The 12,829-nt window shown below is 40.2% G+C and overlaps 2 protein-coding genes across 7 annotated transcripts in view; one reads left to right on the top strand and one right to left on the bottom strand.

Moving 5' to 3' along the window:
- Nucleotides 1-336: 336 nt before the first annotated feature.
- Nucleotides 337-4,805, bottom strand: LOC139607983 (fibroblast growth factor 1-like). 6 transcript variants are annotated; one of them, XM_071461382.1, is made up of 4 exons: nt 4,663-4,805; nt 3,075-3,291; nt 2,406-2,509; nt 337-1,819 (listed from the first exon to the last, which is right to left on the bottom strand). In XM_071461382.1, the coding sequence occupies exons 1-4, from the start codon at nt 4,702-4,704 to the stop codon at nt 1,634-1,636; spliced, it is 549 nt and encodes a 182-aa protein (XP_071317483.1). In that variant the 5' UTR covers nt 4,705-4,805; the 3' UTR covers nt 337-1,633. The 6 variants fall into 6 exon arrangements, with proteins under 6 accessions (XP_071317483.1, XP_071317487.1, XP_071317486.1 ...); XM_071461386.1 differs by having other exon boundaries at nt 3,075-3,343; nt 4,663-4,762; XM_071461385.1 differs by lacking the exon at nt 4,663-4,805 and adding an exon at nt 4,256-4,369.
- A 5,580-nt stretch (nt 4,806-10,385) lies between these two features.
- The window catches only part of LOC139607673 (rho GTPase-activating protein 26-like), an 88,269-nt gene continuing 85,825 nt past the window's right edge, over nt 10,386-12,829 (top strand). Inside the window, exon 1 of the mRNA XM_071460753.1 lies at nt 10,386-11,089. Coding sequence (XP_071316854.1) covers nt 10,936-11,089 — 154 coding nt within the window. The 5' untranslated portion in view covers nt 10,386-10,935. The remainder of the gene's footprint in view (nt 11,090-12,829) is intronic.

Below are 12,829 nucleotides of genomic sequence, written 5' to 3'. Positions count from 1 at the left end.
GTCAAATGCCTTTGTCATATTTGATACATGAGTATCTGAGATCTCTGCATTATCAACAAGATCAGACATTACCTCAAAAACAGATTGTAGTCTGCCAGATGTTCCTGCCCTCTGGTGGATGATCAGTGTGTAATCCATAATTAGTCAAAGTTGTGCACTTTATCTTGTCATGATATTATGTTTAACATGTATGTAACAAATATGATACAGTATAGGTCATATTTCTGTAAATCTCTAAATCACCATTGTTGTGCATTTTATAATGTTTTTACAATTAGAATACATTGTTTTAATTATCTGATTAACCAGCCCAGAGTATTCAAATATTATACAGTATAATATACAGTAATAAAACTTTATTTAAAATGCACAGTTTTTTGAAAAAACAATGATATGACAGAAAAATCTAACATACAATTTATTTGTTCATGGGTAATATTGTAGATTTTATCTCTTACACTTAAATACACTTAATACAATATGTATTACTTTGTGAAAAGTTGATTACATTTACTTTTTGCTTCACCATTATATATGAATAAATTATTTTGAAAATGTCCATTACAATGTTCAGGGAGATTAAATTTTAGTGATAGCAATAAAAGGTTATAAATAAATATTCACAATAGTAATTTAATCTATTACAGTAATATAATAATAATATGTGTTTCAACAAAAAGAAAAAGGAATAAGTTTGCCGAAACCTCTGTCGGACTGTGATGCCTAGTGAAAGAAAGTCTGTGTAACTTCTGTGGACTAGGACAGAAAGGTCAGTGTTTGGTCCGTCTCTGACTCCTCATCCCCAAAGTCAAATAATCCAAACTGGAGCATTTGGTGTCACCAAGATGTTAAATCTGCTTTGGTTCCTCCTTTTGTTCCAGATACAACTCTATAATGGCTTCACTGAGTACTCAAAGTTTTCACATTTGCGTTGAAGACTGTCAGCTGACCCTGGTTCAAAATAACAATATAATAATACATTAAAACAGGCTTTAGCAAATTCAAAGTAGTTACTAGCGAGGTTGTCAAGTCATTCAGACATCAGCAAACATCCACTTTACTGATGTACTGGAATAATTACAATACTTCTATTAGTCCATCTACTATAAACCTCTGTTTGCTTGAGTTTTAATTAAAAAACCACATGGTCTACATCTGTATTTTTTCTGCTTCATTGGTTTTGTTTGTGCCAGACATGATCAAATGTAAAACTATTTCTTTGTAAAAAGCTGTCCATTGCTGTCTTCCAGCAGTGGCATTTCATACCAGGGTTCAAAGTGAACACTCATTTATCAGGACTGTTCTGCACTGGTACGTTTTCTGTCTGCTGTGAGAGGCTGTGTATGTGCTTATAGGCAGAAAGAACTCATATCCCTGTTATAATCATGTATAAGCTGGTTACATGAGCTGAAATAGCCTGATCACATATTCCCAGCAAAACGAGGGAAAAAACAAGCCTGTTGAAGTAGAGCTTGAACTAACTGTAAAAACAGCATTATGTGTTTGCCTCAGGCTACTCTATTCATTTTAAGTGACCTTTAAATAGGATACTTTGCCCAGCGTAACATTTCACTATTAATGTGCATTTAAAGACTTCAGTGAGCATATCCATGTTTCCTGGTGCCGTCTTGCTTTACATGTTGCCTGCGGGCCTTGGCAGGAAAAAGATGGCCTTCTGACCCTGGTGGGTGTCTGGTCCTGCTTTGGGTTGGCCATTCCTCTTCAGTCCAACATACCAGTTGTACTTCTGAGAGCAATATGTGTTGTAGTGGTTTTCTTCATACTTCTCCAGGAAATAACACTCATCATTCAGTGCTTGCTGAGACACGAAAAACAAAAGGAGGAAGAAAAGAAAAAAACTGAGAAAAGTTTGTTTTATTCTTATTCTTTCTGTAAATTATTTGAAAAGATTGTGTTTATACACACACACACACACACACAAGGTGACAGAGCAGTATAGTGCTGAATACTAGAAAAAAAAATTGTGATTCCTAAATGGCTTTTTGGGCAGCTATTGCTTTATGTATCCTAATGACAAATTATTACTCACTGTGATTTATATTATACTTAAACTCCTCTGGTCACCCTCTGGTACTGTAATTTTCCAGTGTTTTGCAGATGTGGAAAATAACTTAGGCTATTACAAAACTTTAGGAATGAGTGAGTTTAAACTTACTGTGACAAATGAATACCATATCATGTGATAGGATGAAAATAGATTTGGATAAATAAATAAAAGAGCTCCTAAAACCTCAGGTAATTAGGTTATAGTGGTTTCATTTCATCATGTCTGGCAACATTAATGTCATAGTGAGATACTGTAAGAGTTCAATCTTTCCATCCAAAATGAGATTTTACTGCAAGGCAGCAGTGATTTTGCCAAACTACAAAAGTTAAAAACTCACTGATCCATAGAGGTGTCCATTTTTGTTCATAGCCAGGTACCTTCCTGTCATCTCACCTTTGATGACCACCACGCCTACATTCACAGCCTTCAGACTGAGGACGTCTGCAACACAAACATATGATACTGTTCAACATTTAACACCACACAACATGATTTGTTGCATTTCCAAGGGCAAAGTGGAAGATAAACTTACTGAAACACATTGTAACCATAATCCCCCCCCAAATAAATATTTGCCTGAAATTTTTCAGGGACTATAGGCCCTGTTGTCTGAATGTGTACACAGGGTAAGTATTTATGATTATAAACCTAATTGTTAAGTTCAAATACCTTGCTTAAGAGAACTTAAACAGTTCTTATGAACCTTAACATGTCTCCATTTTTGAAAATCCAGTTTTCAGTTTCCCAAGACTACCTCTTCTCTTATGTTTGTCATTATTGTAACAACCATGAAGACTTTTAATGGTCAATAAAGTTAATTCAGAACAAGGAACAGCAGGTATGAGTTACAGTATTTGTAAAGGATAAATTATGCTCAGCTTCTTGTTAATCTTTCTATGTTTCAACCAAAAGCCTATTATCTTGTATCTTCTATCTTTCTCCTGATTCTGAAATACAACAGCCAATCACACATCATAAAGACAGAAAAAAATGGTTTCCTCCTCACCATAGGGGTCATTTTCCTGCCTCCCACCACTCACGGTTCCATCTGGTAAAATCCTTAGGTGATAACCTCCGTTCCGGCTGTACAGCCTGGTCAGAGTCCGGGGCTCCTGTCTGGACAGATCCAGAGACGCAGGACCGAACGGCAGCACTGTAATGTCTCCCTCAGACATCCTCCAGAGGGTTTGAGGCTTGGACAGAGCAGAGTGATGCTTCTGTGCCTGCAGTGACAGAGATCCACCGTGTTCACTGTTCATGTCACCTGGTCTGTGTCTGAGACGCGAGAGAAAACAGGAAGGGGAGGACAACGCCGCCTTCATGATATAATTACAGGAAAAGCTTCCCTTCCCAGCCTCCCTCAATTACGTTCTTTCTCTGTCTGTCTCTTCTTTTCTCTGTCAACCTTTTAAGGCATTCGTTTTTGTTTTTTTTAATGGAGTAGTGAAACCAGCTGGGGAATTAAATCAGGACGGAGGCCAGGCAGAGGCTCTACATGACCAAACTTGCCTTCTGACTGAATATCACTTAGATTCTTTTGCTGTAAAAATAATTTCCAGATGAGTGTGAATGATGTAACTCTCACCTGAAATCAGTGCAAAGCCAGACAATAAAATAAACAACTCATGGAGTGTCAAGTGCCAGCACAAGACCTGTACAGTACACACACATGTACAGTACATGCATAAGGTTAACACATCACATTGTAATCCACAAGTGAAACACAAGAGCTATTTGAAGTGAAGCTGTTTTGTATTAACACCCTTTATTCACTTGGCTTTACAAGACCACATTTTACTGACAGTCAAACAGATCTTCGGCAGCCAGCTCTGTCTTTCTTACCCTTGGACTTTGTGCTTCCTCAAAAGCTTTTCCAAAAAACAAACAAGCCCACTTTAAAGCCACATTGTCAGTGTAATCTCTATATCCTGGAGGGTAGAGATCCCAGAGCAGTAGTAGCTGTCATGAAAGTGAAAAGGAGCAGGGCAGCAGTGAAGAAGCCAGCCAGAGGTGGTACTGTACAACTCTGGTCTTTCTTTATCACATGTTGCAAAAGGTATAGAGAATAGCTGCTGGAGCCAAGCATGTCCCGCATCTGGAATGTCTTGGATAGGCAGAGAGGGAGAGGGAAAGTGAAAGACAGAGCAGTGCGAAGCCACAGGAGGAATGTTAGGCCTACCCACTCACAGCTTGTTTTCCCAAGAGCAGGCCCCGGAGAAGAATGCTGTATTACGGGATATGAGCAGTTAGTTAGTGCCAGAGTGGTCCACGGGGACCTTCGGACAGAGGTGCTGGTGAGAATGACGTCTAAAGTCCAACTGGTTACAGTAACCGAGTCAGAGTCCAGACGCGTGGGTGGAGAGATTGAACCTAAAGCTGAAGTAAATGATGTTAGAGCAAAGTTCAGCAGGGAATAAACAATTGTTGATTCATGGATGTGTCATTAAAAATCGTGAGGATATTTTTTTGCCTTTGACACTTAAGATTCATAAACACACACATGCACACATAAAAAAATACAGATTATCAAGTATCATTTTGCTTTCCTGATTACTGGCCAACTAGACTCCCACACAAACCGCCGGGTCACCTACCTGTGAGGAAGTCCTAGGACAGTGCCCCTGATGAGCCAGCATGTCCTCCTCTTTTTAACTGAGGCTGGGGTGAAACCGACTTGCGGTGCCTTTGGTGCCACACGTTCTTCCACTTTTCTCTGCCAGAGAAGTGGCTGGACCTTGGGGACTTAAGTATGTGTGTCTATATTTGTACTCCATCCACCTCTCCTCACCTCACCAGCCCTCTAACAGCGTCAGAGGACTCATTTTAACAGGCCAACGTCAGGACTAAAATTACAACACTGGAATAGAGAGTGAGACAGAGAGAGAGAGAGAGAGAAAGAGAGAAAGAGAGAGGAGAGAGAGAGACTGAGACAGAGTGATGCAAGTGTCCACGCAATGGGACCCAGCCAGAGCCTGGAAATGAGCAGGGCTGCCTGTCTGACTGAGCACTGATACATTCTTATGCTGGTGTCCTCCTGGAGACACTGGTGAGCAACACAATATAAACATTTAAAACAGACCCAAAGAGAGTGACGTCAGTTCCCAGAATTAATCTTACATAAAACCAATGCTGCTGCAATCCAAGCTCTGCTTAGATGCTCAAAGGTGAAGTAGGATTGCATTCTTCACATTCCTGCAAACTCAAAATGCTTACTCATCAAAAATCAATATACTTTTGACAAAATATCCTCAGTCCTCAGTAAAAGTCCTCAGTGCATGAATCCAGGTACAGTAATAAGAATGATGAGGTCAGGGGAAGATGTTTTTTTCTTTATTTTATTCAGTTGAAATGCTTCATAACCAAACAGCAGCTTCAGTTTTCTAGCTTTAAATAGGAACTGATTGCCAGTTAAGTGTCACTCTGCCTCTCAGATTCCAGCTTTGTAACCAGAACACCAACAGGAGTGAGCAAACAGCAATGGTGGCGCAGTTTCTGGATGTCTGCCGTCTGTAAACACAGTTACCAGACGGGCTTCAGACTTTAGGAATGTGTGGGAATCTGAAGGGTATGATAAAGGTGAAAAAAATATATTACTATTTATATATTTAGATATGCACTGTGGGATGGTTTCTCAAAATGGCTTCTAAGAACACAGCAATCTCAACATCTATTTTTACACACTATTTCTTCACTGTCTGTCTCACACTCGCATGACAATAAACAGCCGTAGAGTGCAGGCTGGGTGAATTATTCACAGTGGCTGCCTTGTCTCTGCCTTGTTCTGATGGATCCTTCAAGCTCTTCTTTGTATAATTTATCATCTACAGGACATCTGCATTTTAAAATCATGCCTTTCTAAGTTTTATGATCATGAGACCATAATGTAGAGGATGTGCAACGGTGACTAGTCCTTCAGAAAGTGGTCTGACCTACTTTTCTCTCACCTGTTCAGCACTGTGCACTCAGGGTGTTTGGAAATTGCTGCTTTACCTCAGTTTACCAGGAGATGGTAGAATAGGTCAACTATCTGAATAAGGACTGTGCGCGATGGCCTTTGTGGCACCACACCGTATCAAATCTCACCACAAATTCACATAAAAATGTGGTGGCGTAAAATTCAAGTGATACCGTTGTTGGATAAAGTTCCCATTGCACAACATGTGAAAATGATCTGCTGTTCTTTTGTTAAGGAGCTGTGAAACACCCCCTCACTAACTAAACACAGTCAGAATGTAATGTATACTCAAGCACTCAGACAATAATGTGTATTTCACTTCTGTTGAGGTTTAGACCTTGATTAATATATTTTTTAGACAATGCTGACATACCTTAAAAGATCATACAGTTGCGAATTGTATTTATACATCCAGCATGTGTGGGGTAACATTAGGATTTATTTGGGGTAGTGTTTGGTTCCACCTGATGAATTAATTCCACACAAGTCCTGGGGGAAATGTCTCTTCAACTTCTAAAAGTCACCAGTGTTGAACAGGTAGTGTAACAAGGGGTTTATCAAGTTTTTAATGCTTGAAACACGCCTGAAAACTGCTGCTGAAAATGAAACTGATGAGAGTCAACTAAAACAGTGAAGCTGATGCCCATTAAGTCCAAACAGTGAGCTGAAAGACAATGAAATCTCCACTGATCTGAGGAGAGCTGCAGAGTCTGGTGATATCTCTCTGTGGGTTCATCACTATAAGCCAGCCTTTTCGCACGAACATGGCCATTTGATCCACTGTTATTATTGAAATATTGACTGTAGCAGCTTTAATGATCATAGCCTATTAAAATAACTACAGTCTGGCAACTAAAGATCATTTCTGTTCGGGGAGTGTTTGTGTTATCATGGAAGATGACAGGTGAGGCCTCTCCAGATCATTCAGTCATTTTAATTGGACTAAACCAAGTTACACTGAGGAGAGGGGTGCTCTACTGTGTTGTGATTGGTTTAGTTTATTGTTTTACTATACTTTAAGTTGTTCTGTCTTTCAGCTTTTGTTTTATTTCTCTAATGGTATATAACTACACTGTATATTCTAGTAAGCAAATATTGTAGAGTTGTGAATACTCTGCAGACTATTCATGTGCACCATCTCTGTTGTAAATACAATGGGTGGACCATAGGTGTATATATAGAGAGCTGTAGAGCTCTTGCTAACTGGGTTTAAGATGCTGCCTGCTTTGTAAGTCTTTTGACAAGAACATTGTGGCCAAAATGTCTTCACTAAAACCGGATGTTTGAGATGAGAGCTTTAGCCCTGAACTGATACCCATCTCTATTTCACTACCAGCATCCCTTTGTTAGCAAAAATCCACCAAAATCTTTACAAACATGTTGCATCCTGGGAGAAAAACTTAAAGTTGTTAGTATATTTGCATGTCAGTTCTCAGTCTTGCAATCATAATTGGACAAACAAACACATAAGGACACACATAATGCAGGCTGTGGCTATCAAAATGATCCACCTTATTCTCCGGGCAAGAAATCTGACTCTAGTATAAAGCACTTGTACAGGAACTAACTTATATCTATAAACTAGTCCTACAATGATGTATACTGTGCCTAGAAATTAGTGTCAACCACACAGTACCAATATCCTGTTTTTAATCACTGCTGACCAACTCTGCAGAAAGACTCCCCATGGTGGAAACACCTCTGGCTGAGAATATGACACACCAATAGGCCTCGGGCTTCACTTTCTTTCTGTGGGAAGAAAAGGGTAGAGAATGTAATGAAATATTGGGTGGATGTGAAGCAACAAGACAAGACAAGATGAGACCACAAGTGGAAGAGAGATTGGTGTGACTGGAGAAGTAAAAAAGAACCTCTTTAACCACAGCAGACCACCAGCAGTTTCTTTAAAGCTACAGATCTTGTCAAGCTCTGAGGGTTTCCTGAAGTCAGTCTGAATTCCAGATAAATGTGTATAAAACACCAGAACATGCACGCATATGTTTTTCATTTTGATGTAATGATGGATACATAAATACTGTAGCTTTGATGGTGGACGGAAACAGGAAAAGAACAAAGCTTGCTTCAGTAAATGTAAGCCTGTCCTTCAAAGTGGAAACTACCTTTACGATGATTTAAGACGAAACTTGAGGAGGATATTGGAGTTGTGAAGAACTGAATAGCTCTTAGTGAAGCAGTTATCTGTTTCATGTAGACAGGAGATGGAAATATGCATGCAGATATTTTTAGCTGTCCTGTTGATAATTGCATTACTGTTTTGTCTGGGAGAGTTTAATGCAATGGATTAAATTAGAAAGGAGCAAGAAAATGTGATTAACAGTGTCTTGATGGCCATAAAGCATCCAAGCGGAGGTACTGATCAAAGCCACCATCTTTAAAAACACACAGTGATACTGATGTGAAAGGATTTTTTTTCTTTAACCCCTCTGAGACAGGTCATAGCCATTATAGAACAGCACTTTAAAGTGTATCATATTCTTATAAGTTAGTGTTATCTTTGACTTTCAACTATCACGACACACACCAACAACAACAACATGCTATGTCTTCCTGTAAATGGCTATCTTTGTACACCACACTGTAGCAGATGGAGAAACGAGCAAGCGACCAGACACTGTACTCGCTTTTGCAGAGGAAGTAGCATGTCTAAATCTGAGCCTTAAGTTTCACACCTTAACCACAAAGACGCACTGTGCTTGTGTCAGTGGCATGTATGCAGTGTTAAAAAAAAAACCCTAAAAAGTGGAGGTGTCACCATCTTAATGGTAAAGCAGCAGTAGCAGTGTCACTAAAAATCAATAGATAATACAGTCAGAACAGCTTAGGCCTACTGAATCTGTCCGTTTTGAGATAAATGACTGTGCTGTCATCTTGGAAAATTTTACATGGGATGGAAAATAAGATCTTTGGGTCTCTCCTATCTGATCCTGAGAATAAAAATCTGTTGCGGTGCAGCATCGTGGCAACAGGGGGCGCCACAGAGCGGAGGAGGCTTTAATCCATGGCAGATTCAGCTCTGCAGAAATTCCCCGCTTCTGAAATGACATCAGCGTCTCCTCCCACCAACCAGGCTCCAGGCGCGCTGCATGCAAAGATTGTCTATGCTCTGGAAGATGTAATACTCCACAGACACACTTGTGGTGTTAAACCCATACTTTACGTTCATGAATCCTATAGTCACAAGTTTTTTGAAAAGTTCTTACTGCACAAATAGTGGCTGCACACGAAGTTGTGACCTAGATGGGGTCTATATGTATATAATGTATAGGGGGGCTACATCCTCAGACCATAAAAGGACCTTGTGGGTTTTATTTCAGACAGAATCTACACTTTTTTTACCCCAACTGAAATTAGTCTAGCCTTGACGTTACTCAAGTAAATGATGGGTTCAGGCAATCCAAGGTCTGGCTAAATATTTAACACTATCAAGTGGCTTCTCATTGTAGTGTGCATAGGAATGGTAGGTGACCACCTGATTGCAAACACTTAGCCATGTTGTTGATCATATTTCCTGAATTTATACATTGTTTAGGATTGCCTGAAAGCCTTGGACTTGTTCACAGTAGATTCTGGGATAGTGAGTGCTGCAAAGGATGGATTGTCCTATGTGTTCGATAGCAGCATACCACATAATGGCCCTCATTGTTACATGTCCTCCCCGTTCCTTTTTTTTCCCCCCCTTGCCACAGAGGCGATGTGGCTATAGGGTAAAGTCATTCTGTTGGTCAGTCAGTCCACTGTTTTGGTCCAGAGTGAAATCTGACATCAAATATGAGATTGATCAGCAACAAATTTTGCAAAGACGTTCATGTTCCCTGTAGGATGTATCCTACTGACGCTGGTGATCCCCTGTCTTTCACTGCAGTGCCACTGTGAGATTGACATTTTTGGTTTAGAATGACATGTATTGGATGAATTATTGTTAATTTTCAACAGATACTCACGGACCCAAGGAGATCAGTTCTAATGACTTCATTGATTCCTTGACTTTTCGTCTAGCGCCATCATCATTTCTATCTAAAAATGCTCATTAACAATAATTAAAAATAAATGATTAGGCTTCCCATTTGGAGGAAACTTTGGAATGAGGCCAGCCTTGTTGGACCTCAATAGTCCTGAAATGCAAGCCTTAAAAGATGCAGGAGTCCAGCCCAAACTCTTTGCAGCAACAGAGTAAACCCTCTTCGCTTTTTTTCTCATCTTTGCTATAGAGTAGCTCACCGCACACCCGCCCCGATCGGTCAAGCTCTCCAGTCCGCTCATTTCATTGGCCGAGACGGACGTCCATCGGGGGATTATCCGGGTCGGGGTAGGTTGATTACGGTCTGCAGCGCTGGGATGAGCGGGGCTGTGGAGAAAGCAGTGCATTTAAAACCGCCCAGGGAAGACACCGCATTTACGAGCCTATAGATTTGTTTTTCTGCGGACTCCCTCCCTCCCTCCGCGCCCCTGGATGACTCTGCCCGGTCCAGAATGACTTGGTCGAGAGGAATGCAGCACCGGTTTACCTGAGCAAGTGGACAGTCTTTCTCTCAACCCCACCAAACATGCTCTGAGTTTTTTTTTTTTTTTTTTTTTTATTTCATTGAATTGGATGCCGTGCTGGACTGCTACTGCTGCTGATTCTCTGAAAGAAGACTCTTGCTTCTGTCAACTTGAGTGTTTCCCTTGAAAAATAGAGCAGCGAGGTTATGTAGATAGGCATTACTGTTGCATACATCTCCGCTCTGTTGTTTACATGTTGTAATTGGATTTTCCATCATTTCCAGCAGCAGCAGCAGTAGCTCAGGTTTTCTCCCTCCTTCTCCTCTTGTTCCTCCTCTTCCTCCTCCTGTACGGAGCTTTTTGCCGGGTGGTGCAGGTTGTGTCAAGGCCGGTGGTGGTGGAGAAGAAGATGGGACTACCTGCCCTGGAGTTCAGTGACTGCTACCTGGACAGCCCGCAGTTCAGAGAGAGACTCAAGTCCCACGAACTGGAGCTGGACAAGACCAATAAGTTCATCAAGGAGCTGATTAAAGACGGAAAAGCGCTCATCCAGGCTTTGAAATGTAAGTGGAAGTGTGTGTCTGTCTGTATCTCTCTCTCTCTCTCTCTCACTCACTCACACACACACACACACACACAGAAGGAGTAAGGTCTGCAGGTGCTGTTACACTGTCCACACTGACAAACAAAAATATGTTTTACTGCATGTGGTTTTGACAGGAGGCACAGGAGTCTTTGACCATACTGGGATGCAGAGGTGTGTGTGTGTGTGTGTGTGTGTGTGTGTGTGTGTGTGTGTGTGTGTGTGTGTGTGTGTGTGTGTTCGTGTTCGTTTCTGATAAGACTAACAGAAGTTAAGAGGCAAGGCGGGTGATTAGAGTGAGCACTGTATGGTGTTGCCTGAAGCTGTCAGCACATTTGCTCCCTTCAGCTTACGTTATGAGACATTTAAAAGGGTGTGTGTGTGTGTGTGTGTGTGTGTGTGTGTGTGTGTGTGTGTGTGTGTGTTGCTGACTTTTGATGAACCCAAGTTGTTTACTTTGGTCGTTACTGATAGAAAGTTGATATAGTTTGTCCGACAGAAAGTTAAATGCTGTATATTTTACATGACAGGTTTGCTTCTTTATGGTCTTGTATGTTATGAATGAAAACCTGGACAGGTGTATAGCAGAGAGGACTATAGTGTGAATGTGGACCCACTAGGATTGTGGGCAGAAACACTGTGAGTGGCCCATTAGTTGGAAGGTTAGTTTAGGAATAGAAAGCAATGGTTATATTTAGGTATAATAAGACTTTAGATTATCGTGTTTAGATAAAGGCTTAAGTTTGACCGGGTTTAGGTGTCAGGGAAGTATCTTAGAGGGACTGATATCTCTACTTGGGTCCATAAGAACATAAGTCTGGATCATTTTGCAAGATATCTTATATAATGTATTAAAGGTTTCACTTGAATTTCACAATCAGATTCAGCTTTATTGGACACATATGTTTGACTTTGACTGGTTGATTGATTTTGGTTTGGTTCCAAGAACAATGTTCAGGAAGAAGCAAACAGGCCTATAACTTTTGCACAACCAAATATACAATAAATGAAACATACATTTCATGTCAGGGTTTGCCAGTTTCTTACAGAATTTACAAGCTATTCTCTTGGAAAATTTGCATAAAAATGAATTGTAGTGACACTTCCTCTGACAGTGGTTCCTCAGTAGTCAGGGCTCCAAGTATATGGAACTATATTGCGATTTTAAAGTTAATTCCTGATCTTAGTAACAGCAGTCTAACCACATGATCCATTTAATAGCAGTTCAGTTCTTGGAGATTGTACCACACAATCTTTCCCAGAAAAAAAAAAAAAGATTTCAAGTTGAAATGTTTTTTAATCACAGCTTTTAAACCAACATTTTCTCAGCAAATATATTCCATTTTTCTGAGCAAATCTCATTTCCATGAGATTTGCTCAGAAAAAAATGGGAACTTGGACCTCCATCTGCTGAGGAAGATTATATGATATGATTAAAAACAGCTACTGAGTGGACACATTGGTGAGATTGTTTATCAAAGACCTAATAATCAATTTTATCATCAACTTGATATTTGATATCAGCTACTCCTGCAGCTGAATGTGGATATTTTTGTTATTATGACCAGGTATTATTATGACCAAAGTAGGAATGTTCTGTAGTGGATTTTATGGTGATGTGGTCTAAATGCTGGTTCTGATGTTTTCACCGTGTTAAATGTGGAATCTCTTGATGGAATTTGTTTTGCCATTGAAATCAACAGATGAACAGATATTAAAT

This window comes from Trachinotus anak, unplaced genomic scaffold, assembly GCF_046630095.1.
Source record: "Trachinotus anak isolate AG129_WGS33_773 ecotype Australia unplaced genomic scaffold, CSIRO_AGI_Tana_v1 ptg000024l, whole genome shotgun sequence".
Taxonomy (NCBI): Eukaryota; Metazoa; Chordata; class Actinopteri; order Carangiformes; family Carangidae; genus Trachinotus; species Trachinotus anak.
Note: the sequence above shows the minus strand (reverse complement) of the source record. Positions and strands in the feature narration are given on the sequence as shown.

What these genes read in the sequence shown, in the direction of transcription:
- LOC139607983 (XM_071461381.1), bottom strand. Translation starts at nt 3,390, where the DNA reads ATGAAGGCGGCGTTGTCCTCCCCTTCCTGTTTTCTCTCGCGTCTCAGA. An exon ending in GCAGGAAAATGACCCCTATG is followed by an intron (nt 2,510 to 3,074) that starts GTGAGGAGGAAA and finishes TTTGTGTTGCAG; the next exon opens with ACGTCCTCAGTCTGAAGGCT. An exon ending in ATGGACACCTCTATGGATCA is followed by an intron (nt 1,820 to 2,405) that starts GTGAGTTTTTAA and finishes TTCGTGTCTCAG; the next exon opens with CAAGCACTGAATGATGAGTG.